Source organism: Schistocerca serialis, chromosome 6 (assembly GCF_023864345.2).
Source record: "Schistocerca serialis cubense isolate TAMUIC-IGC-003099 chromosome 6, iqSchSeri2.2, whole genome shotgun sequence".
In the NCBI taxonomy this organism is placed as follows: domain Eukaryota; kingdom Metazoa; phylum Arthropoda; class Insecta; order Orthoptera; family Acrididae; genus Schistocerca; species Schistocerca serialis.
In genome coordinates, this window is record NC_064643.1 from 410,679,715 (window position 1) to 410,707,253 (window position 27,539).

Consider the following 27,539-nt stretch of genomic DNA (forward strand, 5'->3'; position numbering starts at 1 on the left):
GCTAATTGCCCTTCTCAGATTAATATCTTGTGGTAGACTTTCATTGCTATTAATTTTATCCTACAGCCCTGGCATCAAAGAAAACCTTCCAATGTTCAGAAACTACTGCAGGAGTATTCTTCTAACAACAAGCTTTTCCAGTATGACAACTATGGTCAGCTTATGGAATCAGAACCCTGCTACAGGTTGTTATGAAGCAAATATGTATCACATAGATAGGCAACCAAGCTGTCAGGTGAGGTCTCAGTAGTTAGAAGTTGCGTTCATGCTGCAGTCATATTATTTGTCACATTTAACTTACATAAATTGCATCAGAAGGAAAATTCAGTTGAGATAACTGTAAAATTTCAGCCAAAATCAAACAATGGAAACTCCAGGTAGAAATATCAACAATGTAGGAAAAGAAAGATTGCCACTTACCACAAAGAAGACATGTTAAGTTGCAGACAGGTACAATTAAGACAGGTGAAGGCTGTGGCTAAATACTTTATGAAAGTGTCTTTTAATTGTGCCTGTCTACACCTTAATGGGTCATCTTTATGTTAAGTCTAGTACTGCTGATAGACATGTTTAATACTGATAAAAAACTAATCCTAGCTTACAGAATTATTAGTTGAGCTGGATTAAGGAAGGTTAGAAGGGAGGAGTAGGTCATTCAGCCTCATGATGAGAGGTACAAATCTTTTCTGAGGACAAGGGGAAACAAAGATGAAGGAGGATGATTCAAAGTAGTGATCTCTGTACTACATGAATGTCAATCTCTGATCTCAGAGCATGGATCTTTGGAATGCCTTCAGATTTTTGTCATCTGCATAGTCTGCCATGTTGTGACTTGGCAAAAAAATTTCCACAAGTCTGTATGTGAAAAAGAATTATTTTCTTATTTCTGACTTTAAAATTCATGTCAGTATGCAATTTGGGATCAGAATTTAAAAAATATTTTCATTTTGGATTCCTGTGACATTTTGTGGCAGCCATGTTTTAATTTAGCAAGAAACAAAATATGAACAGCTTTGGCCAGTGTGTCCACACAGGTTTCATTTGACATCCAGATAGTATAGATATCACTGATTAAGAGAGAGTAGGATGTCAACAGTAGTATACTGGTAACCACTGTGCCAGCTTCAGTCCAGAGATGATATGAAGACAGTGAGAAATAATGATGGATAGAGAGGGGCAGGGGGAGGAGAGAGAGAGAGAGAGAGAGAGAGAGAGAGAGTGTGTGTGTGTGTGTGTGTGTGTGTGTGTGTGTGTGTGTGTGTGTGTGTGTGTGTGAGAGAGAGAGAGAGAGAGAGAGAGAGAGATGAGAATAGTTCAAGTAAAAACTGAAAAGGAGATTGGGAAGAAAACAAAGACGGAATGAGGGAATTAGGATTAGGAAAAGAGAAAAGGGGAGGGTATAATGGGGGGAATACAGATAAACAAGGAATAACGAAAGTAATGGAGTAAATAAATAAATAAAATATACAAAACAGCAATATAAAATGTCTGGAGGGTTGAATGTTAAAGGAGGCAACATCCAGGAGGTTTGTGGGATGCAAGGATATGTTGGAGAGAAAATTTTCGACCACAGATCTCACAGCACTCTCAGAAACTGGATATGCTTTGTCTCTAAGATCTGCCGGCTGGTGGTCATTCCTATAGAAAATGCCATGCAGTTAACATGCATTGTTTCATGTGTTGCTCTGCCTTTTATGTTGTCAGAGCATGCTCACCAACTGGGTAGTCAAAGTGCCCAACACAGACATTACTTCTGTGTTGATTCATGTGCTCAGGTATTTTGGTCAGTCGTTCTTGTGTAAAGTCCCGTGTAGTGACCACATGAAAAGCAGTAAACAACGTACAAGGTTTCACTCATTGCTGTACGTTAATGGAAAATACCTGAGTCATCATTTTTCTAATAACATCACCTGGTTGCCTCTAGTACAGATAAAGTTCAACAACATATGGAAGAAATTAATAGCGAAAATTAAAGAAAAACCATGAAAATCAGTTATAGTATTACTTAATGTCTAACCAAGACATGAAAAGACAAATGTGAAGATTAATAATAAAATCATAAAACCAGTTGATAAGTTTTTACACTGACTGAGGAAGAAAGTGAAGCACCCAGAAGGAGAAGAGGAAATGAAATGAAACTTCATGGGTTGAGGGAGCATGTGATGTTATTTCAGTGATCACAAAACCAAGTCAAATTTATAAAGAACATGGCAATATGAGGTCAATTACCACTGAGTTGCACCTCCTCTGCCACGAAACAGTTGTATGCTCTCCTGCGGAAAGCTGGCCCACAATTATTGTGACTGGTCCTTGATACGCTGGATACTGACACAGTGACAGAGCTAATTTCCAAGCTGGTCTGGGATTCTTGCTGGCCATGGGAGTAGCTCACATCATGCAGACAGTACATTGAGACATGTGTCATGTGTAGATGAGCATTGTCCTGTTGAAAAAGGACACTATGATAATATCACATGAAATATAACACACGAGGCTGGAATGTGTTTGTGACCTACTGTTGTGCTGTCGGAGCTCCCTCAGTCCCCACCAATGGTGACCTCACGTCATGCAGTTCTCCACACTCTGTTGCAAGGAGTAATATCACTGTACCTCTCCAAAATGTTGGAAGAATGGGACCTCTTTCTAGGTTGCTAGCATACACTTGCTGATGATGGTCATCTGAGGTAGTACAGAGCCACACTTCATCACTGAACACAATGTGACATCATTCATCAGCATTCCATGCTTCACAGTCATGGCACCACTCCAAATACAGCTGTTTGTGTTGTGGTGTTGATGGCATCCTACACATGCGTTGATAATTTCCTGGTCTGGCTGACACTAATCTCCGACCAATGGTACGGGATGATACAGAATGTTGCAGGGTGTCCATTACTTATTCTCTGTTTGCGAGTAAAGATGTAAAGGGGCTATGATGGGCCTGGCATCCAATATGGCAAGCCTCTTTTCTGGTGGTCACATATGGTTGACCAGAATCTTTATGATGAGTATGCCTGTCCTCAATTCGCATGCAGTCCAACATTGGGATGCTGTCACATCCAAATGCATCACAAATATAGATACTGCATTATTTGACCAGTTGACCAAGCAGAGACCCATGATGGAGCCCCTTTTGAGATCTGCCATGTACTGATAACATTGTATCACATGATTATGTGTCACCTCCATGTCCTTCACTGTGATCACTCACCATGTGATGCCATTAATGCCTCTTACATACCCTCCCAGGCCTTGTAATGATGCTAAACATGAACAACACTAATCCACTCTGTTGGCCACTCTCTTCTCTTTCACAGAGAATTGCAGCTGTAATAGTTTACATACCTACAATAGTGTGTACATCTATGAAGCTACATTGACAACTGACAAGGTCTTCTAGGTGATTCACTTTTTTCTCATACAGTGTATTTACCAGCGGTCACACTAGCTATTTGAATCCACCCATCCAATACTAGTTTTCCTGAACACAGAAAATGGAAACATGCTCGCCAACATATGCTTGGATTCTGCCAAACTCTTAGACTTAACCTTAGTTAACATACAACCCCACCCTTTTATATTATTATTATTATTATTATTATTATTATATTGTATAATTATTGTATTTATTATGTTATTTCCTTTATTCCTGTTTTATCCCTGTCCCCGTTTCTTCATCTCACTCTTATTCTCTCCTTGTTTGTTCCCTGTCTCCTTTTCAGTTACTAATTAAACTGCTCAAACCACTTCTCATTTCTCTTCATCTATCCATCTCCATCTCATCTCTGGACTGAAACTGTCATAGTGCTTATCAATAAATTATCTTTGATATCCTTAATTTCTCTGAGGGCTCCCTTTTCACCTTTCTTTCCCCTCATCTTCAAAATAGGTTGGTCTTCTTCCTTGAGAAAAGAACTACCAGCTTCAAAAGCTAGGATTAGATATTATTTTATTTTATTTTATTATTATTATTATTTTTTTTTTTTTTGCTCTTTAAAATGCAATATAAAAAACATATATAAGCAATGTGGAAACAAAATTTCTACACATCATTTTAGTGGTAATGTAAGACACTAATGGTATCCCAAAGCAAACTGCAAAGAGCTTATAGGACCTAAGACTGCATTCTTCACTCTGTTGAAAATGACAGAAGACGGTAGTGCTGCAAAGCAGAATAATTCATTCAGTTCTTGGGAAACATAGTCAACATAGTTAGTTCAAACTGTTATTATCAGTACTATGTAAAAATGAGATAATCAGTAAATAACAAAAATATAGAAAGGCATAATTATCTAGTGGTAGCAGATTAACAGATCAGAGTTTTTATTTGCTTTTATCCAGGGTGATTTGTGTAAGTCATAATACCCCTTTTATTTTGTGAATGGTTACAGATAACAAAATGAGGTTTTTGGAAAATGATGGTATGCTAAGAAGCATGTATTTTGGTATGAGGTAAAGTGTCTTTACTCTCATACTTATCGAGATATTGCAGCAAGTATTTGTTTTTTTAATAAAATGATGTACTTTTTTCAACTGCATCTGAAACTGCTTGAAAAGATGAGTACAGTGATATAATGCTTGCTAATATTGAGGTTGAATGTCTTCACAAAAGGAACCAAGAAATGCACTAAAATTGGAAAGCAATGTGGCCAGAATCAGCTGCTGTGATGTACACAATGCCAAGCAGAGCTCTCCTGGGAGCCTCCATCATTATATACAGTGAGACGGGCCAGGCTACTAAGATAAAACTGCTTTTCCTGTAAGACATTGATACACGACATAGATACATGGCCAGCTATGATTTTTGTATATGGATAAACCCTTCCCATTCCTGCTTAGTTGTCAACTCCAAAACAGAAGTGTTGGTCATTCATACTACATAATGATAAACAGCCATAGTCAAGGGGAAAAGAGAATTACTGCATTAACTTTCTTAAAGTTGGAAAAAAAAGAAAATGATCTGTCTTTGCCTGGAGATGCCTGAATGCTTCTTAAAGGAAACAATCTGCTGTCAGACAAATATGTCTATAAATACTATTCGAAATTGTAATTATATCAAGTACACTCTAAATAACCCAAACAGCTTATTCAGAATGACTGATGACATATCATTCACAAAACAATGTATTTTTACACTTTACTTAAGTATGCATTCAAATTGTTTATCATCGACTGCAAGCACATTTGTAACTGCCATTTGAGAGATAGATGAACAGATGAAACTACATTGGATATTACACTGTTAGATGCTGTGGCAATTAGACAATGCATATTTTCTGGTGTGGTTGGGGTTTCATGATATACAGCATCTTTCAGTTCTTCCCACAGAAAGAAATCAAGGAGTCCAATCAGGAGATCTGGCCATTTGTTTTATTGCAGCATTCCATCCTGTCCAACAGCCAGGAAACTTTTCATTCAGTATTTGCATTGCAACATGGAGGAGTGAGCTGCCCACCTATCTTGTTGCAGCCACATACACTCTTGCTTATCCAGTGGTACCTCTTTTAGAATAGCAGAATGTTCATAAGAAAGTTTGCAAACATATCTCCATTTAACATCCCTGGAACGAACTACGGTCCAGTGTGTAATTTCCTATTATGCTGCCCCATAGGTTTACACTTCATGATTGTTGTTATTGTATCTGACAAAACCAGCATGATTTTTGAACTTCCCAGTAGTGCATGTTATGTAAATTTACATTACTATCTTTTGTAAACATTACTTCATTGGTAAAGAGCACATTTTGGAAAAATGTAGTGTTATCTCTCAAGTGATGCAGAGCAAACTGACAAAATTCTACATGACTTTCAAAATCACATCCTCCGAGTGCCTGATGTAGTGACAGATCATAAAAATGGAATTTACGTCAAAGCAAGATGTGAATGACACTCCTCTGGCTGGTCCCACATTCCTTTGCAGTATGTCTCATGTCACCATTTGCTGTGTAAATGTAGCACATCTAAATTTACCTCAGTTGTGTACATGTCTGCATGCAAGGTATGTTGAAGCAGAAATGACCTGCCCATAGGTAACACAGTTCTTGATAGTTCTGAAATGCAGACAAGTAAACAATAGAAAGGTTTGATACAATATAGCCTGTCACGATCGTATTTACAACACAACAGATGATTCTGGCTGACTTTTCTTTGAATTTTAGAATATTTCTTCACTTCTTTTGTGAAGGGTTTCAATCTCAATGTTGACAAGCATTTTATAATTTTACTCACCTTTCAAGAACTTTCGGATACCATTAAAACTGTTGTGTCGGCTACTGTGAGGGTCAGCACATACACAAACAAGGAAAGAGAGAAGTTGTGATGGCTGGTGGCAGGAATCCAAAATGATCTGTACATTAAACTTTGTAATTAATAGGACACTTTATTTCTAAAAAGAAAAGAAACATAACTTAACTTCTTGTTATGAGGTGGCTTTCTGTGCCTCCTACATGCAAATACTTTACATACTATTACTACTTGCAGAACAACAGGCTAACTACCATCTTCCTATTACTCAGTACTGGTGCTCTCAAAGTCTGTGAGCAAGCTCTAGGGCCAATCAGCAATGTGCGGCTGGTTAAGTCAACATTGACAGGGAGTGCTACACGCTGTCTTCCTGGAGGTGTGGCACTGCCCACTCTTTCATTAGCACATGGGTCAGCACTTTCTTAATGCCATTTCATGGTACTGCACTGTTCGGTGTGCAGTCGATGCTTTAGGACTGCACAAAAACAAGTGTCTCATTCAACTTAAAAAAGTCAAACTTGTGTCAATATCTCAACTGATACAAGAGTTAAGACTCTTTATCACATACCAAAGTACATGCCCATTAGTGTACTATTATTTGCCAAAAACCTCATTTCTGTGCCTAGAACCATTCAAAAAATAAAAGGGGGGTGTTAAATCTTATGTGACACATAGCCTACGTTTCTGTGAATTTGCATCTGTTTGTTAAGTAGATGTTATTTTCATCTCTGTTTGATTACAATTTTATTGTGTGCTATGCTTTTCTTTGTAAATGCTTTGGTAACTACGAAATATGTGATTTTTTTTACAGAAAAAACATACAGTTGGTTTCAAATGTCCTACTGGGGCAGCTTGTCGCCATGTCTGGAGATGTGCCATAGAACAGATGCTTTTTTTTACGTAAGTACTAAATTATGATTCTTACACAGTAAAATTTTATCCTTTTTAAAGGCAAAACTTTAGAGACTGAGCAGCACATCCAGACATCTAATAGGAAAAGTACTTGGCATTTAAATATGAACAAAATTGGTGGTCACTTATGAATTGGATGCTGTAAGTTTATGCATAGTAACATATCTATTTATCTGTTATTTGACATACAGAGCTAGATAAAAGCTTTCTGCAGATCTCTCCATATGTTATACCTTTTCTCCATGTATTTTATAATGTCATCTACTCACCTCCCATTGGATGGTTACCCAGAACATGTTTTATGTCCTCGAGTTAAAAACAAAGGTGTCTTGATCCATCTACTATCCACTCACCTTCCTAATTCTCTTGTGTCTCTCTGTCTTTGCTAGTAATTCTCAATTTACAGTTCTCTCTCCCTCACTGAGCAGCCTTTAGTTTTTGAGTGATTTTCATATCTGAAGTCCATGTCTCACTGATTATAAACTTGCCATTTCAGATATCCAAAATTTAAGTTGCAAACATTTTTTAGTTTACCATAAGGACTACAGGTCATTTTTACTCTTGTTTTTGAGTCCATCTAGTTGTGTTCCTCTGCCCTAAATATACACTGCCTGACAAAAAAAAAATGAAGCACATAGAGGACATGGTCAGATGTCAGTGTAACTTCATATTTGCACACACCAACAGCATGTATATAAATGATTAGAGTTGCAATTCTCTGTGACAGGTAGAAAGGCACCAGAGTGCATTAGTGTTTTTACCAAACCTGATAAGATATACAAGGGGCCTGAACAGCATAAGGTGTTGAACGATGACTATGAAGGACATGGAGATGCCGCATACTTGTGCAATATAATATTATCAGAACTTGACAGAGTCTGGAAGGGGCTTTATTGTTTATTTCTATTTGCCCAGTTGGTTGAATCATGCAGTATTCAGATTTGTGGGGCATTCAGAGGCGACAGTGAACTGATGTTGGATGGCATCAGAACATGAGGGCAGGCATACTCGTTGTCAGCATTCTGGTTGACCCTGTCAGACCACCTTCACCAAATTGTGCAATAAACACAGTGTAACTACTTCACATTTGTACCTGCCATCCAAAAACAAGTAACATACTCCCAGGAGCAGTCAGAGCAGGGAATTACTGTTCCCTGCATAGATTACTATTAACACCACAATCCAAGAGGCTGTGTTTAGAGTGGTGCCACAACTAGGAAGCATGGACTGTTGATGAATGGAGTCACGTTGTGTTCAGTGATGAATCACGGTTCTGTACTACCACGGATGACCATCATCAGCATGTATGGCAGCAGTCTGGGGAGATGTCCCATTTTCCAGTGTTTTGGAGAAGGCAGTGGAGTTACTCCTGGTGTCATGATGTAGGAGGCCGTTGGGTATGACTTGAGGTCACAGCTGGTAGTGATTGAGGGAACTCTGCTGGCATAGCAGTATGTCCAGACTTCTTGTAGCCTCACGTGTTACCTCTCATGCGACAGCATTGTGGCGACATTTTTCACAATGCTCATCAACAAATGGCATATGTCTCTGCGAACTGTCTATGTGGTTTTGGAGCACTCTAATGGCCAGTGGCATCCCTTGATATGTCCCAAAGAGAACATATGTGGAACCAGCTCAGACAGCAGCTCTGTCCCAGTGCCATTATCCAGGACATCAAGGAACGGTTACATCAGTTGTAGGCCATCTAGCCTCGATAGAGGATACTATGGCTTTATGACATTCTTCCCAACCAAATCAGTGCATGCATGCAGGCCAGAACAGGTGCGGTGTCATACAGATAAGTAGCTCATACTGCCAAGTTATTTGTAAATTTGACTTGATTTTGCAATCATTGAAATAGCTTCATATCCTCTTTCAGACCCCAAAGTTGCATTTTCTTTCCTCCTCCCCTTTGAGGTGCTTCACTTTTTTCATCAAACAGTGTAAAAACTCATTAACAGATTTGTTGAGTTTATTATTGCAGTGGATGGACAAAAAATATGGAAACACCACAACATTACCATACCTAATACGGTGTTGGAAAACCAATGGCTTTCAAAACAGCTTCCAGTCATCTCATAATGGATAAATACAAGTCATGTATGGTTATCAAGGGAATCCTATACCATTCATCCTGCAATATAGTGGCAAGTTTTGGTAATGGTGATGGAGGTGGATAGCGATCACACATCCTACTCTACAAAGTAGATCACAGTGACTAATTAATATTGAGATCTGGTGACTGTGGTGGTCAGAGGAGATGTGACAACTCATCCTTGTGCTCACAAAATCAGTTCTGGATGCTGCAAGCTGTGTGAACAGGAGCCCTGTTGTCTTGGCACACAGCACCACAACTGGGGAAAAAAACATTGTACCATTGGATGGACCCAATCAGCCAAAAATTGTAACATAATCATTGACAGTAATGTGATCTTGCAGAGTAACCATGGGACCCATAGTATCTACAAGTATATGACTACTCTGCAATTCACACTTAAGTGCCTGGCAAAGGGTTCTTCGAACCACCTTCACACTATTGCTCCATCTTTTCACTTTCCAACAGTGCATGGGAAAAATGAATACTCAAATCTTCCTTTACGAGCTCTGATTCCTCATATTTTATTATGATGATCATTTGTCCCTATGGAGGATAGTAACAATAAAACAATTTCACATTCAGAGGAGAAAGTTTGTGACAGAAATTTTGTGAAGAGATCTCACCACAATGAAAAATGTTTTAATGATTGCCATCCCAACTCATTTATCACATCTGTGACACTCTCTCCCCTATCAGTGACAATACAAAATGAGTTGCCATTCTCTGAGCTTTTTCAGTGTCTTCCATCAATGTTATCTGACAAAAAATCATAGAGCACAACAATACCCTAGCAGAGATGAAAAAGCATAGTGTAGGCAGTCTCTTTAGTAGACCCGTTGCATCTTCTAAGTGTTCTGACAGTAAAATGTAGTCTTTGATTTTCCTTCCCCATAACTTTATCTATGTGATCATTCCAACTTAAATTAGTTGTAATTGTAATTCCTAGATATTTAGTGGAAATGACGGCCTTTAATTTTGTGTGATTTATCATGTAATCAAAATGAAATGGATCCTTTTTTTACTTATTTGGATGAACTTACCCATTTCCTTACTGAAAGACAACTGCCATTTTTTGCACCGTTCAGAATCATGGGAAAGTCATTTTACAATTGTTTTTAATCTTCCGATGAAAATATGGATACCCAAATCATCACTGAATTGCTGAAATGTTTCACGCTTCAGATGTAAACTCAGCCAGAAGTTGAAAACACTGTGAAACAAGACTCATCCAGCCAAACGACTTTTATTCCATTCCTCCATTGTCCAGGTTTTATGGCTGTGGCTCCTTTCCTTCCCACTGCATCACTTATGTGTGTTTTTGGTATTCCCCGCTTTTATCAGTGTTGTGTCTGAGCAGATGATGATTTTTCCACTTTCCCTGTACACAGTGTAAATCATCAATACAGTGCCTCTTGAAACACGAAACACTTTGGCTCCCTCGGTTATGGAAGCACCCACCACATGAGCGCCAATTTGCCCACATTTAAATTCACTTAGCTCTGACGTAATGCACTCACAAATGGAACATCAGCGACCTTGGTGGGTTAATGTATGGTGCGGCTTTATGGGAGGAAGGATAATTGGCCCCCATTTTATTGATGGCAATCTAAATGGTGCAATGTATGCTGATTTCCTACATAATGTTCTACCGATGTTACTACAAGATGTTTCACTGCATGACAGAACGGTGATGTGCTTCCAGCATGATGGATGTCCAGCACGTAAATTGAGTGCGGTTGAAGCGGTACCAAATATCATATTTCATGACAGGTGGATTGGTCGTCGAAGCACCATACCGTGGCCCGGCATGGTCACTGGATCTGACGTCCCCGGATTTCTTTCTGTGGGGAAAGTTGAAGGATATTTGCTATCATGATCCACCAACAACGCCTGACAACATGCGTCAGTGCATTGTCAATGCGTGTGTGAACATTACGGAAGGCGAACTACTCACCGTTGAGAGGAATGTCGTTACACATATTGCCAAATACATTGTGGTTGACAGACATCATTTTGAGCATTTATTGCATTAATGTGGTATTTACAGGTAATCATGCTGTAACAGCATGGGTTCTCAGAAAAGATAAGTTCACAAATATACATGTATCACATTGCAACAACCGAAATAAAATGTTCAAAAGTACCTACATTCTGTATTTTAATTTAAAAAACCTACCTGTTACCAACTGTTCGTCTAAAATTGTAAGCCATTATGTTTGTGACTATTACAGCGCCATCTATCACAAAGTGAAAAAAAGTGTTCTAACTAAAACATTCACATTTCTTTACGTACTACATGAATATGTAATAAAATGGGGGTTCCTATTTAAAAAAAACGTAGTTGATATCCGTTTGACCTATGGCAGCGCCATCTAGCAGGCCAACCATAGCGCCATCAGGTTTGCCCCTTCAAGCTAGACAAGTTTTGTTCTTTGTAGTTTTTTTGTTTGACACTTATTTCGTGAGATATTTGGCCCGGTCATGATCAATGGACCACCCTGTATATTAGAAACCCAGGGCTTGTCCTGATCCCTGATTTCACAACAAAAGTACACTTTGTACACCTTCCTAATGTTGTTGTTGTTGTTGTGGTCTTCAGTCCTGAGACTGGTTTGATGCAGCTCTCCATGCTACTCTATCCTGTGCAAGCTTTTTCATCTCCCAGTACCTACTGCAACCTACATCCTTCTGAATCTGCTTAGTGTATTCATCTCTTGGTCTCCCTCTACGATTTTTACCCTCCACACTGCCCTCCAATACTAAATTGGTGATCCCTTGATGCCTCAGAACATGTCCTACCAACCGATCCCTTCTTCTTGTCAAGTTGTGCCACAAACTTCTCTTCTCCCCAATCCTATTCAATACTTCCTCATTAGTTACGTGATCTACCCATCTAATCTTCAGCATTCTTCTGTAGCACCACATTTCGAAAGCTTCTATTCTCTTCTTGTCCAAACTATTTACTGTCCATGTTTCACTTCCATACATGGCTACACTCCATACGAATACTTTCAGAAATGACTTCCTGACACTTAAATCAATACTGGATGTTAACAAATTTCTCTTCTTCAGAAACGCTTTCCTTGCCATTGCCAGCCTACATTTTATATCCTCTCTACTTCGACCATCATCAGTTATTTTGCTCCCCAAATAGCAAAACTCCTTTACTACTTTAAGTGCCTCATTTCCTAATCTAATTCCCTCAGCATCACCCGACTTAATTAGACTACATTCCATTATCCTTGTTTTGCTTTTGTTGATGTTCATCTTATATCCTCCTTTCAAGACACTGTCCATTCCATTCAACTGCTCTTCCAAGTCCTTTGCTGTCTCTGACAGAATTACAATGTCATCGGCGAACCTCAAAGTTTTTATTTCTTCTCCATGAATTTTAATACCTACTCCGAATTTTTCTTTTGTTTCCTTTACTGCTTGCTCAATATAAAGATTGAACAACATCGGGGAGAGGCCACAACCCTGTCTTACTCCCTTCCCAACCACTGCTTCCCTTTCATGTCCCTCGACTCTTATAACTGCCATCTGGTTTCTGTACAAATTGTAAATAGCCTTTCGCTCCCTGTATTTTACCCCTGCCACCTTTATAATTTGAAAGAGAGTATTCCAGTCAACATTGTCAAAAGCTTTCTCTAAGTCTACAAATGCTAGAAACGTAGGTTTGCCTTTCCTTAATCTTTCTTCTAAGATAAGTCGTAAGGTCAGTATTGCCTCACGTGTTCCAGTGTTTCTACGGAATCCAAACTGATCTTCCCCGAGGTTGGCATCTACTAGTTTTTCCATTCGTCTGTAAAGAATTCGTGTTAGTATTTTGCAGCTGTGACTTATTAAGCTGATAGTTCGGTAATTTTCACATCTGTCAACACCTGCTTTCTTTGGAATTGGAATTATTATATTCTTCTTGAAGTCTGAGGGTATTTCGCCTGTTTCATACATCTTGCTCACCAGATGGTAGAGTTTTGTCAGGACTGGCTCTCCCACGGCCGTCAGTAGTTCCAATGGAATATTGTCTACTCCGGGGGCCTTGTTTCGACTCAGGTCTTTCAGTGCTCTGTCAAACTCTTCACGCAGTATCGTATCTCCCATTTCATCTTCATCTACATCCTCTTCCATTTCCATAATATTGTCCTCAAGTACATCGCCCTTGTATAGACCCTCTATATACTCCTTCCACCTTTCTGCTTTCCCTTCTTTGCTTAGAACTGGGTTTCCATCTGAACTCTTGATATTCATACAAGTCGTTCTCTTATCTCCAAAGGTCTCTTTAATTTTCCTGTAGGCGGTATCTATCTTACCCCTAGTGAGATAGGCCACTACATCCTTACATTTATCCTCTAGCCATCCCTGCTTTGCCATTTTGCACTTCCTGTCGATCTCATTTTTGAGACGTTTGCATTCCTTTTTGCCTGTTTCACTTACTGCATTTTTATATTTTCTCCGTTCATCAATTAAATTCAATATTTCTTCTGTTACCCAAGGATTTCTACTAGCCCTCGTCTTTTTACCTACTTGATCCTCAGCTGCCTTCACTACTTCATCCCTCAAAGCTACCCATTCTTCTTCTACTGCATTTATTTCCCCCATTCCTGTCAATTGCTCCCTTATGCTCTCCCTGAATCTCTGTACAACCTCTGGTTCTTTTAGTTTATCCAGGTCCCATCTCCTTAAATTCCCACCTTTTTGCAGTTTCTTCAGTTTTAATCTACAGGTCATAACCAATAGATTGTGGTCAGAGTCCACATCTGCCCCTGGAAATGTCTTACAATTTAAAACCTGGTTCCTAAATCTCTGTCTTACCATTATATAATCTATCTGATACCTTTTAGTATCTCCAGGGTTCTTCCATGTATACAACCTTCTTTCATGATTCTTAAACCAAGTGTTAGTTATGATTATGTTGTGCTCTGTGCAAAATTCTACCAGGCGGCTTCCTCTTTCATTTCTGTCCCCCAATCCATATTCACCTACTATGTTTCCTTCTCTCCCTTTTCCTACACTCGAATTCCAGTCACCCATGACTATTAAATTTTCGTCTCCCTTCACAATCTGAATAATTTCTTTTATTTCATCATACATTTCTTCAATTTCTTCGTCATCTGCAGAGCTAGTTGGCATATAAACTTGTACTACTGTAGTAGGTGTGGGCTTCCTAATATATTGTGTTATTGGCCTCCTTTGCGATTTGAATGTAGCCTGCTTGCAAATGTAGTAAAAATTGACAGAACTATGCTTAAATAAAACATGCCTTGCTCCTCCTACCTCTTGCCCTTTCCCTTGTTGCTACAAGCCCGGCTAAAAATAGCAACAAAATACACACAGCTATGGCTGCCTGAAACTTCATAATTCTGTTACTATCAGTGGGATTTTGAAGCCTGTATGAGAAGGGATTGGCCATGATAACAAAATATAATTAAATGCATCCCCCTTTAACTTAGAAGCAAGAGCTAATTCAAGTTGCTCATTTTCATTTTCATAGTCAGTATGGTAGATATAGTTAACATTTATTTCATCCCAGTTACGTTTTCATTGTTGGCTCATGTAATTTGACTCATAATTTCAAACAATGGAAAACCCAGGATGGAATGTAACAATATTGTGAAAAGGAAAGTTGTTACTCAGCATACAGCGGAGATGCTGAGTCACAGATAGGCACAACAAAAAAACTGTTACAAATAATAGCTTTTGACGAGTAAGGCCTTCATCAAAATTAGATGGCAAACACACACATACCCACTCACGCAGCAAACAAAACTCACAAACACATGACTGCAGTCTCGGGTAACTGAGGCCACTGAATGTGTGTGTTTGCCGTCTAATTCTGACGAAGGCCTTACTGGCTGAAAGCTATTATTTGTGACAGTGTTTTTGTTGTGCCCATCTGTGACTCAGCATCTCTGCTATATGGTGAGTAGCAACTTTCCTTTTCACAATATTGTTGACTCATAATTTAACATTTTTCATTATTTCAGCAAGAATTTGTTTTTAGTTCTATGTTATATTATTGTTAATTATTTTCAGACTTCCCTCGAGTTCTGAAGCACCTTCAGTGGTGACAGGTGGCAGTTTCTTTTCCTGGGGAACAAAGTTTCGATACACTGGTCGAGTTGAGAAAGAAATTCTTGAAGATTCTGGTCCATTGAGAAAGGAAGAGCCATCAATAAACAGGAATTTTCGCTCATCTAGTTTGCGGCGGAAGGCTTCCAGTGTTCCAGCCACTCCTTCAACACCTATTGGCTCGGAACTGGGTGAGATTAGTAAGGAATCCTCCAGTTTTTCTTAAGCTCCTATTTATATCTTTGGTTGCACATACATAAGTTCTGTTTAAAAAAATACTGAGATACTAGAGAAGATGAACATCAGAATATATACGATGCTAAGCATACTGCTTCCATTTTTTTCAAATTTAATCAGAGTTGAATTAAAATTGATTAAACCATTAACAGAAATGTCTTTGTTGTTCATTGCTCAGTGATAGGCAAAAATTAAAGTACTTAATTTATAATCTTATGAGTACACTTGCAGTAAAGTATCAAGTCAAGTAGAATACTATTGAAAGACATTTGTGTGTATCTCCATATCTACATATTTTATCTGAGAATGAGTGAAAAAATAATACTGCAAACAGATGAGCAAGATTTAGTGAAACTATATTTTACCCACATGCAACAGTATTTGATTTGACAGTATTGGATCACATAAAGGCAACAGGAACAGACCAAATCTAATTCTACATATACTAAGTTTCATATATTAAGTCACACGTTATGACATATTAATTAACGAGTTGTGACAGAAGCGGTCAACATATGTTAGCTATCTTCAAAGCAGAGTTGATGTATATATTTTACATCAGTGCCCACTGATGGAAAAACAATTTTTTTGGTGCTATGTTAACAAATCATCATATGTGCTTCTTGGCACAGTCTTGTATAAATGACTGCTACTGCCGGAATAGTATTGCTGAGATAAAGCAAAAGAAATATGAGTGAAATATAAACAGTGAAATTAGAGCACAAGAAAACAGTATATAAAGTTATGTTTATCATATTATTAAGGGACATATTAACAACATGATGCAGAGAACAAACATTGTCTGAAAAGTATGTCAGAAGCTGATCTTTCCTGTATATTTATATTTTATTTGTACTTGAGTTCAAGGAGACTTGTAAGGCATTAAGGCATACTGGCCGAATGGGTAAAGTTCCTAATTGTATAATCAAAGAAGCCCTCTGAAGGGACGCCACCTTGTTGGAGGCACCTACAGTGCCCAGTGCCGAGCGGGGGCTTGCGTGTTACGTCAAAGTCAAGAGCTGTACCAGCAGCAGCGTAACTACTGGTAGGGTCACCCAAGATGGCGTGGTCTTGACAGAGGAGCCAGACAAATTACATCCCACAACATAGGGCAGGGAGGGCTCTAGAGGTGTAGTGAAGCAAACTTCCCTAAAGTAGTAAACCCAATATAAATAATGGTCCTCCAAGTTGTGGGTCAGGCAAGCGGCTAACAACCCCTTCCTGTAAAAAAAACCCTGATCAGAAACCCCAAAGTACAGAAACCAGACTGATAAATGGACAACAACACAGCACTGTTAAAGGGAAAAGCAAAGGCAAATGAAAAAGAAAAAAATATGGATTTATCGGAACCTGGAATGTAAGATCATTATACAGGGCTGGGACCCTGAGGTCACTACTAGAACAGCTTGGTAAAATGAAGGCAGGCATAACTGCACTACAGCAAATGAGATGGAATGGACATGGAGTGTTTGATATGGGAAGCTGGATAATTTTCTACCGTTGTCCAGAGAACAACTACGAATTTGGTGCAGGGTTTGCAGTAAGACAAAACTTTAAACATATAGTGGGTGGATTTACTGGAATAACATCTAGAATCTCACCAATGAGATTGAAGACCCAATTCACAAACCATTCGTTGACAAATGTATATGCACCAACAGAAGTAGCGGACGACCAGGATACAGATGCCTTCTATGAGAAGGAGGGAGCCTATGATGGATGCCCTGGGCATGATGTTAAAATAATTATTGGAGACCTCAATGCAGAGACTGGGAAAGAAGATCATTACTGTCCAGCAACAAGAAACCATAGCATCCATGAATACACAAATGATAATGGACACAGAGATGTTCAGTTTGCACTATCACATAACAAGGCTGTATGTAGCATTCTGTTCCCACACAAAAGGATGCATAATTCAACTTTGTGTAGCCCTGATCAGCATACCTTCAACCAAAATTATCATGTAATAATTGACGGCAGGTATTTCTCAAACTTATTAGATGTACATTCATACAGAGGAGTTAATGTGGATTCAGACCACTACCTTGCAATTGCTGAACTAAGAGCTCGAATACCTAATGCAAGGAAAATGAAAGGAACATCTCGAAGAAAGTATTTGATATCGCAGTTAAAAAAATGAAGAGATTGCTTAAACACACTCTGAAAAGGTTACTGAGAATCTTGCACTGAACACTCCTAGTGTAAGTGATACTCTGGATCAGGCATGGAGTGCTTGCAATGCTGCAGTCATTAAAGCAGCAGAAGTAGTGCTAGGGAAAGATGGAAAACAACCAAGGAATCTGGTTTGATAATGACTGTAAGAGAATAAGTTACAAGGAAAACTTGGTTTACAGGAAAATGCTTCAGAAACTGTTTACACATTTAGCAGTAAGAATTTATCGAGATAAAAGGAAATAAGAAAAGAAACTGCTTTGGAAGAAGAAAAGGGAATGGGAAAGAACACAGATTGAAGAATTGGAGACAGTTGGAAAAACAAATGAAACAGAGGGACCCTTTTGAATGTTGCAAAATCCTATAATTTAAAGGCTGAAGTACAAGCTGCTACCCGAGTAACAGAAACTTGCCGAACAGCTCTAGATCAATTTCTAATCAACAAGAGTTTACACAACACTTCATTAAAAATTTTCAATACAGCTTTCAGTGACCATCTTGCTCAAATATTAAGCATGAAAGTAAGAGGCAGTATTATTAACAACATGTCTTTAAGAACCTCATGTAGAAGTTATAATCAGGATAATGTAAACTACTTCAGCAGCTTATTACAGAAAGAAAAATGATCAGAAGTGTACAAAATGAACAATATAGACGAAAAATTCAACACCTTCATAGATACATTAACCCATTTTTTCAAATTCCATTCCCACTGAAAACTGTAACCACACAAGGGAAATCTAGAACAAACAAATGGATCACAAGGGATTAAGGGTTTCATGCCACAAGGAAAGACTGCTTCATAAAATATGTAGCTCAAAAAATCCCTCAGCTAAAGTATGTGCATACTGTTAAAAATACTCCAAAATATTAATGAAAGTAATAACAGCAGCAAAAATAATGCCTAATGATGAATACATTTATAATTCAGCTAATAAATCAAAGGTTATGAGGACTGTTACAAAAAACAGAATCTGAATAATACAGACAATCTTGCAAAAATATGAAATTATCATAAAAAAGTAACAAACCCCTTAGAAATAGTCAACACATTTAACAATTTTTTCACAGGTGTTGCTGATAATATGTTACAATCAAACTTAGATAAAAGTATCCAGGCATACAAATATAAAATAAGTGCATGTAGAGGATCAATGTACATCAGTTCTATTTCGCAAGATGAAGTAGCTAGAGCAATGAAAGGACTCAAAAATTCCATCTCTGCAGGCACTGATGGTATATGTGCAACAATATTAAAGAAGAGTGCATCAAACCTGACTGAAATACTCACACACTTATGTGACTCCTCATTTCAGGCAGGCACTTTCCCTGGTGTATTGAAAACATCAAAAGTTATTCCAGTAGATAAAAAGGTGAGAAAGATAATGCAAATAACTACAGACCCATCACAATTTCCTCCTGTATATCTAAAGTATTATGAAAAGTTATGTGTGACAAAGTTATGAAATTTATAAATAAAAACAACATCCTGTGTAATGAAGAACATGAAATCCACAGCCTTTAAGAGACTACCCAGAAAACAGAAGACATGGACCTCACCAAACCCACACTTGGGTGAATTTCAACTTGATCATGTGGCGATAAAATGGAAACACCATACAGAAATACAAAATGTCAAAGTACTCAGAGGAGCAAACTTGGATTCTGATCACTATCTTTCTAAAATAAAACTCAAAATTATCCCCAAAAGGAAAGATAGAAACAGTAAACCCAAAAGCAGAAGATACGATCCAGAAAAGATAATGAATTCGAAGGAGTTTCCCCTCGCGACTCAAGATATAAGGAACTAAAATTGGGATCAAATGAAGGAAAGCCTACTAACCAAAGCTGAACAAATAGCACCTATAACCAAAATCAAAAAACACGCATGGTGGACAGAGGAATGTGACAAACTTATTGAGCAAAGAAAGAAAGCATGGCAACAGATGCAATCTCAGAAAAATGAATATAATAGGCAAAATTTCCTGAGTGTAAGAAAACTAGTGAGTAAAAACCTCAAAAGAATTAAAAAAGCACAAGAAGATCAACTCCTTTTGCAGATCAACGAAGACTTCAACAAAAACAAGACTAGGAGCTTTTACAGAACTTTTAAACAAAAAATAACCAAGTACAGCCCACCGACACTCCAATTACAAGATAAAAATGGTAATATTGCACACAACAACAGGGATAATTGCAAAATTTTGAGGGAATATTTCAGAAACCTTCTCAACTGTAAAGAACCAATTGAAAAAATGGATTTCAGCAACTCAACTTCAACAAGTCCTAACTCAGAACCACCCACCGTCGAGGAACTACAATCAATCATTTTGAATCTCAAAAACTATAAGGCTTCGGGAGAGAACCAAATTACAGCTGAACTGTGGAAAAATGTCAATAGAAATGCCATAGAATCTCTCCAAAACATATTTGAAGAAATATGGAAAACAGAAAGAATTCCGGATGAATGGAAGATGGCCCTCATTCACCCAATTCATAAGAGGGGATCCAGAACAGACCCCAACAATTACAGAGGGATTTCGCTCCTTGACGTAACATACAAAATACTGTCTAAAGTCCTTTTGAACAGAGCAGAACCCCAGCTAGATTGTCAACTTGGAGAATACCAGGCAGGCTTCAGGAAGGGAAGATCCTGCCCAGAACAAATTCTAAACCTCAAAAATCTTATGGTCTACCAAAAATCGAGAGCAAAAGCGTATGTCATCACATTCATTAACTTTCAAAAGGCGTACGACTCCATAGACAGGGAATCTCTAATCTCCATATTAAAAGAATTGAACCTAGACAATAAAACTACAAACCTAATTAGAAAAACCATCACCAACACATACTCCAAAATTAAATTTATGGGAGAACTCTCAGACCTATTTGAGATAAAAACTGGAGTACGACAAGGTGATGGACTCTCTCCATTGTTATTTAACTGTGCCCTAGAAAAAATAGTAAGAGAATGGAACAAGAAAATCAATAGTGGAATCCGACTAGGAACAAAAAACAAAGGCATCAAGGTTAATTGCCTAGCATTTGCAGATGATATGGCCCTACTAGCTGAAACATGGGAAGAAGCCAAAGAACAGATCCTCGAATTACAGAAACAAGCAGAGAAAATAGGCCTTAAAATTTCTTTTGAAAAAACCAAAATAATCACAAATATAAAAAAGCCAATGAAATATCTTAAAGTAAGAGACCAAAAGATCGAAATTGTTAAAGAATTCAAATATCTTGGTGAATGGATTAGCTGGAACGCCCTTGAGAAAAAAGCAATAGAATTAAGAAGAAACAAAGTTGAACTAGCCTTTCAGCTTACTAAAAATACTTATAATAAAAAGTCCCTCTCATGGAATTCAAAAATAAAACATTACAACACTGTCATTAAACCAGAAGCACTATATGCAGCTGAGACATTATCTATCACTAACCATGGCCCAATTGAAAGGCTAGAGATCAAAGAAAGAAAAATATTGAGAAAAATTTTAGGCCCCAAATTTCATAACGACAAACTAATTCATACCAAAAATGAAACACTCTACAAAACCACAGAAAAACTTTCGGATACAATGAGGAAAAGAAGAATTGAGTTTTATGGGCACATTCTCAGAATGAACCCAAATAGACTTACAAAAAGAATGTTTGACTACTTCAGGAATAAAAAATCCAAACCAAATTGGTTTATCCAAACAGAGAAAGACTTAAGAGAACTACACATCACAGAAAAAATGCTCACAGACAGGACCGCAAAAATGATAAGCAAAGACAGAAAAGAGGGATTCCAGCTCCAAAATAGAAAGAAAAGAACGATTGTCATCTCTGATGAGGAAAGAAAAGCAAGATCAGAAAGAATGAAGCAGTACTGGGCGAAAAGAAAGGCACAGAACACACAGAAGTGATTGATTCAACGTACCCCAAAGTTGGGTGAAACGAAGAAGAAGAAGAAGAAGAAGAAGAACATGGATTCAGAAATAAGAGGTCAACGACAACAGATATTTATAAGTGCATCAATTCCATCCTAAACCTGGTGAACAAAAAACAGGAATCAGTAGGAATATTTATTGACTTGTCAAAAGCTTTTGGCATGTTTTTGCAACCACAACAAAGCAGTATCTGTTGAGAGGCCAGACAAACATGTGGTTCCTGAAGAGGGGCAGCAGCCTTTTCAGTAGTTGCAGGGGCAACAGTCTGACTGATTGAGTGATCTGGCTTTGTAACACTAACCAAAATGGCCTTGCTGTTCTGGTACTGCGAATGGCTGAAAGCAAGGGGAAACTACAGCCGTAATTTTTTCCGAGGGCATGCAGCTTTACTGTATGATTAAATGATGATGGCGTCCTCTTGGGTAAAATATTCCAGAGGTAAAATAGTCCCCCATTCGGATCTCTGGGTGGGGACTACTCAAGAGGACATCGTTATCAGGAGAAAGAAAACTGGTGTTCTACAGATCAGAGCGTGGAATGTCAGATCCCTTAATTGGGCAGGTAAGTTAGAAAATTTAAAAAGGGAAATGGATAGGTTAAAGTTAGATATAGTGGGAATTAGTAAGGTTCAGTGGCAGGAGGATAAAGACATTTGGTCAGGTGAATACAGGGTTATAAATACAAAATCAAATAGGGGTAATGCAGGAGTAGGTTTAATAATGAATAAAAAAATAGGAGTGTGGGTAAGCTACTACAAACAGCATAGTGAAAGCATTATTGTGGCCAAGATAGACACGAAGCCCACACCTACTACAGTAGTACAAGTTTATATGCCAACTAGCTCTGCAGATGACGAAGAAATTGATGAAATGTATGATGAGATAAAAGAAATTATTCAGGTAGTGAAGGGAGACGAAAATTTAATAGTCATGGGTGACTGGAATTCGATAGTAGGAAAAGGGAGAGAAGGAAACATAGTAGGTGAATATGGATTGGGGCTACGAAATGAAAGAGGAAGCCGCCTGGTAGAATCTTGCGCAGAACATAACTTAATCATAGCTAACACTTGGTTCAAGAATCATGAAAGAAGGTTGTATACATGGAAGAAGCCTGGAGATACTAGAAGGTTTCAGATAGATTATATAATGGTAAGACAGAGATTTAGGAACCAGGTTTTAAATTATAAGACATTTTCAGGGGCAGATGTGGACTCTGACCACAATGTATTGGTTATGTACTGTAGATTAAAACTGAAGAACTTGCAAAAAGGTGGGAATTTAAGGAGATGGGACCTGGATAAACTGAAAGAACCAGAGGTTGTACAGAGTTTCAGGGAGAGCATAAGGGAACAATTGACAGGAATGGGGGAAAGAAATACAGTAGAAGAAGAATGGGTAGCTTTGAGGGATGAAATAGTGAAGGCAGCAGAGGATCAAGTAGGTAAAAAGATGAGGGCTAGTAGAAATCCTTGGGTAACAGAAGAGATAATGAATTTAATTGATGAAAGGAGAAAATACAAAAATGCAGTAAATGAAGCTGGCAAGAAGGAATACAAAAGTCTCAAAAATGAGATCAACAGGAAGTGCAAAATGGCTAAGAAGGGATGGCTAGAGGACAAATGTAACGATGTAGAGGCTTATCTCACTAGGGGTAAGATAGATACTGCCTACAGGAAAATTAAAGAAACCTTTGGAGAAAAGAGAACCACTTGTATGAATATCAAGAGCTCAGATGGAAAACCAGTTCAAAGCAAAGAAGTGAAAGCGGAAAGGTGGAAGGAGTATATAGAGGGTCTATACAAGGGCGATGTAATTGAGGACAATATTGTGGAAATGGAAGATGATTTAGATGAAGATGAAATGGGAGATATGGTACTGCGTGAAGAGTTTGACAGAGCACTGAAAGACTTGAGTCGAAACAAGTCCCCGGGAGTAGGCAATATTCCATTAGAACTACTGACAGCCTTGGGAGAGCCAGTCCTGACAAAACAAGCAAGATGTATGAGACAGGCGAAATTCCCTCAGACTTCAAGAAGACTATAATAATTCCAATCCCAAAGAAAGCAGGTGTTGACAGATGTGAAAAATACCAAACTATCAATTTAATAGTCACAGCTGTAAAATACTAACCCGAATTCTTTACAGATGAATGGAAAAACTGGTAGAAGCCCACCTCGGGGAAGATTAGTTTGTATTCCGTAGAAATGTTGGAACACGTGAGGCAAATCTGACCTTACGACTTATCTTAGAAGAAAGATTAAGAAAAGGCAAACCTATGTTTCCAGCATTTGCAGACTTAGAGAAAGCTTTTGAGAATGTTGACTGGAATACTCTTTTTCAAATTCTGAAGGTGGCAGGGGTAAAAGGCAGGGAGCGAATGGCTATTTACAATTTGTACAGAAAGCAGATGTCAGTTAGAAGAGTCGAGGGACATGAAAGGGAAGCAGTGGTTGGGCAGGGAGTGAGACAGGGTTGTAGCCTCTCCCCGATGATATTCAATCTGTATATTGAGCAAGCAGTAAAGGAAACAAAAGAAAAGTTCAGAGTAGGTATTAAAATCCATGGAGAAGAAATAAAAACTTTGGGGTTCGCCGATGACATAGTAATTCTGTCAGAGACAGCAAAGGACTTGGGAGAGCAGTTGAATGGAATGGACAGTGTCTTGAAAGGAGGGTATAAGATGAACATCAACAAAAGCAAAATGAGGATGATGGAATGTAGTCTAATTAAGTCGGGTGATGCTGAGGGAATTAGATTAGGAAATGAGACGCTTAAAGTAGTAAAGGAGTTTTGCTATTTGGGGAGCAAAACAACTGATGATGGTCGAAGTAGAGAGGATATAAAATGTAGACTGGCAATGGCAAGGAAAGGGTTTCTGAAGAAGAGAAATTTGTTAACATCGAGTATTGATTTAAGTGTTAGGAAGTCGTTTCTGAAAGTATTTGTATGGAGTGTAGCCATGTATGGAAGGGAAACTTGGACGATAAATAGTTTGGACAAGAAGAGAATAGAAGCTTTCGAAATGTGGTGACACAGAAGAATGCTGAAGATCAGATGGGTAGATCATATAACTAATGAGGAGGTATTGAATAGAATTGGGAAGAAGAGGAGTTTGTGGCACAACTTGACTAGAAGACGGGATCGGTTGGTAGGACGTTATCTGAGGCATCAAGGGATCACCAATTTAGTATTGGAGGGCAGCGTGGAGGGTAAAAATCGTAGAGGGAGACAAAGAGATGAATACACTGAGCAGATTCAGAAGGATGTAAGCTGCAAAGGTACTGGGAGATGAAGAAGCTTGCACAGGATAGAGTAGCATGGAGAGCTGCATCAAACCAGTCTCAAGACTGAAGACCACAACAACAACAACATCAAAGCTTGAAAGATACGGTATTCGAGGTCTGTCCAACAACTGGATGAGTTCCTTCCTGACTAATCATAAGCAGACAGTGTGCATGAAGCACACAAATATTGAACTAAAAACTGTATCCGAATACTTATCTCACTAACAAACCAAATGTGGTGTACCCCAAGGATCAGTAATGGGACCCCTTCTGTACATAAATGATCTAAACTTAAATTTTGATGCAGTTAAAACAATCATATTTGTAGATGACACTAAAATTCTACTAAAAGGAGACATCAATGAACAGTTACAGCAGTCACTAAACATGACCAAGACAGTTTAGCAGCTGGGCCCTGAATGATCACACTAAAATTCCACAATGCTCCTAACAAGAACATGTTTATCCCATCGGTTTCTGTCAATGACAAACTAGTTGGTAACAGTACTGAAACCAAATTTTTAGGACTTTGGCTGCATAGCAACGTCAAATGGAAATAAGCATATTGAATATCTCAATGCAGAACTGAGCAAAACATGTTACCTTCTTTACTCACTAAAATCACGCTGTAGTGAGAAAACAGTAATGAATGCATATCATGCCTGCTTTCATTCTCATCTTACATATATGGGGTCACTTTCTGGGGAAACTCTAAAACAGCTAATAGCACTTTTAAACTACAGAAAAGGTCAATTAGAATCTTATTTGGGCACAAGCCTCAAGAATCTTGTAAACCTTTGTTTAAGAAATCTGGTATTCCTCCATTACCATGTGTATACATTATGGAAACCCTTTTATTGTTAAAATAAATGTAATAGGTAAGGACTGCAGATTGCAAAAAAACTGTGATATACATGATCACTTTACCAGAAAAAAACAGAAACTTGAATATAACCTGAATCAGCACAGTTCTGTGGCAAAAAGGTACTTTTCACATGGAAGTTAAGCTTTATAACAAACTTCCTGAAAACATAAAAGCATTTACTAAGATCAATATCTTTGGAAAATCTCTAAGTCATATTTACAGCATCACTGCTTTTACTCCATTGAAGAATATTAAATTTATGAAGAGTGTTATATAAATACTTATGTATAAAGTGTATTATTGAAACCTTCAATAAGTATGCCAGGAAATGACTTTCAGCTGCATACTTATAACTTGACTTGTCCAATGTCTTATGCATAAGGTGCTTTGTAGACAACAGGACCAATAAATACAATACAAAAAATTATGTCAGAAAATTCTATCAAAAACTTAAAGTGAAAGAAAAGCATTTAAGTCACATATTAATATATATGTAAGATTAAAAATGGGGAATTACTAACTGATGACCAAGAGATAGTGGAATGTTGGGTAGAATATTTTAGCAAACTGTTGGATGCTCCAGAGCCCCCTATTGAGGAGATCCTCATCCACCTACAGGGAGATGATGAGGCCATAGCCCCTCACATCTCTCAAGGAGAAGTAGACAAAGTAATAGCCTGACTGAAGAACAATAAAGTACCAGGAACTGATAATACAACATCAGAACTATTGAAAGGCAGAGGAGCTGAGTTAAATTGTAGGGTATACAAGATTTTGTGCCATATCTGGGAAAAGGAAGAGTTGCCAGAAGGATGGAATGTAGGGATAGTGTGTCTGATACACAAGAAAGGAGATACATTTAAATATGACAGCTACAGAGGCATAACACTCCTATGTTGCATATAAAGTATTGTCAAATGACTTGTTTAGTAGTCTCTCACCCACAGTAAAAAACATTATTGGAAGCTATCAGTGTGGATTCAGATCAGGAAAGTCAACTGCGAACTAGATATTTACTCTCTGGCAAACAGTAGAAAAGACCAACGAATTTAATGTTGGTGTGCACTACCTTTTCATTGATTTCAAATCTGGATATGACACAATAAATCAGGCTAAACTTTATGAGGCAATGTGGGAATTCTGGGGGCCTAAGAAATTGGTGTGTTTGACAGAGGTTACCCTAAGCCACCACCAGTATACTGTGCGAGTGCAGTCTAGGCTATCACCACTGTTTCCCACACAAACTGGGCAAAGACGAGGGATTGGGCTTTCCTGCCTACTCTTCAATTTGGCATTTGAAAAAGTGCATGAATTGGGTATCCAGACAAGAGGTACTTAAGTCTGTACAACTGTTGGGATATGCAGATGATTTGGACCTAATGAGCAGAACATTCAGAGATCTATAAAGTGCCTTCTCAGCTCTAAAACTGAGGGCAGAGAAGATAGGCATGAAAATTAATTATGGGAAGACCAAGTATTTGTATAATGGTACGAATCAACCTTTACAGCCCACAGTAAACCTTAATGGGATGTCTTTCGAGCGAGTGGAATGTTTCACTTATCTGGGCACAAAGATAGAAACAAATGGCAGCACTTCGACTGAAATTATGGCCTGCATAAGTGCTTCTAATCGATGTTATTTTGGAATGCTGTGACATTTTAAATACAAGCTCCTGTCATGAGAGACTAAATGCTGACTCTATAAAATGCTGATCCACCCAATACT

General features: G+C 38.2%; 1 protein-coding gene across 1 annotated transcript in view; it reads left to right on the forward strand.

Moving 5' to 3' along the window:
- The window catches only part of LOC126484891 (FERM domain-containing protein 3-like), a 134,323-nt gene that overhangs the window by 72,368 nt on the left and 34,416 nt on the right, over positions 1-27,539 (forward strand). The window contains exons 7-8 of the mRNA XM_050108489.1: positions 7,054-7,142; positions 15,286-15,512. Of these exons, the coding sequence (XP_049964446.1) occupies positions 7,054-7,142; positions 15,286-15,512 (316 nt within the window). The remainder of the gene's footprint in view (positions 1-7,053; positions 7,143-15,285; positions 15,513-27,539) is intronic.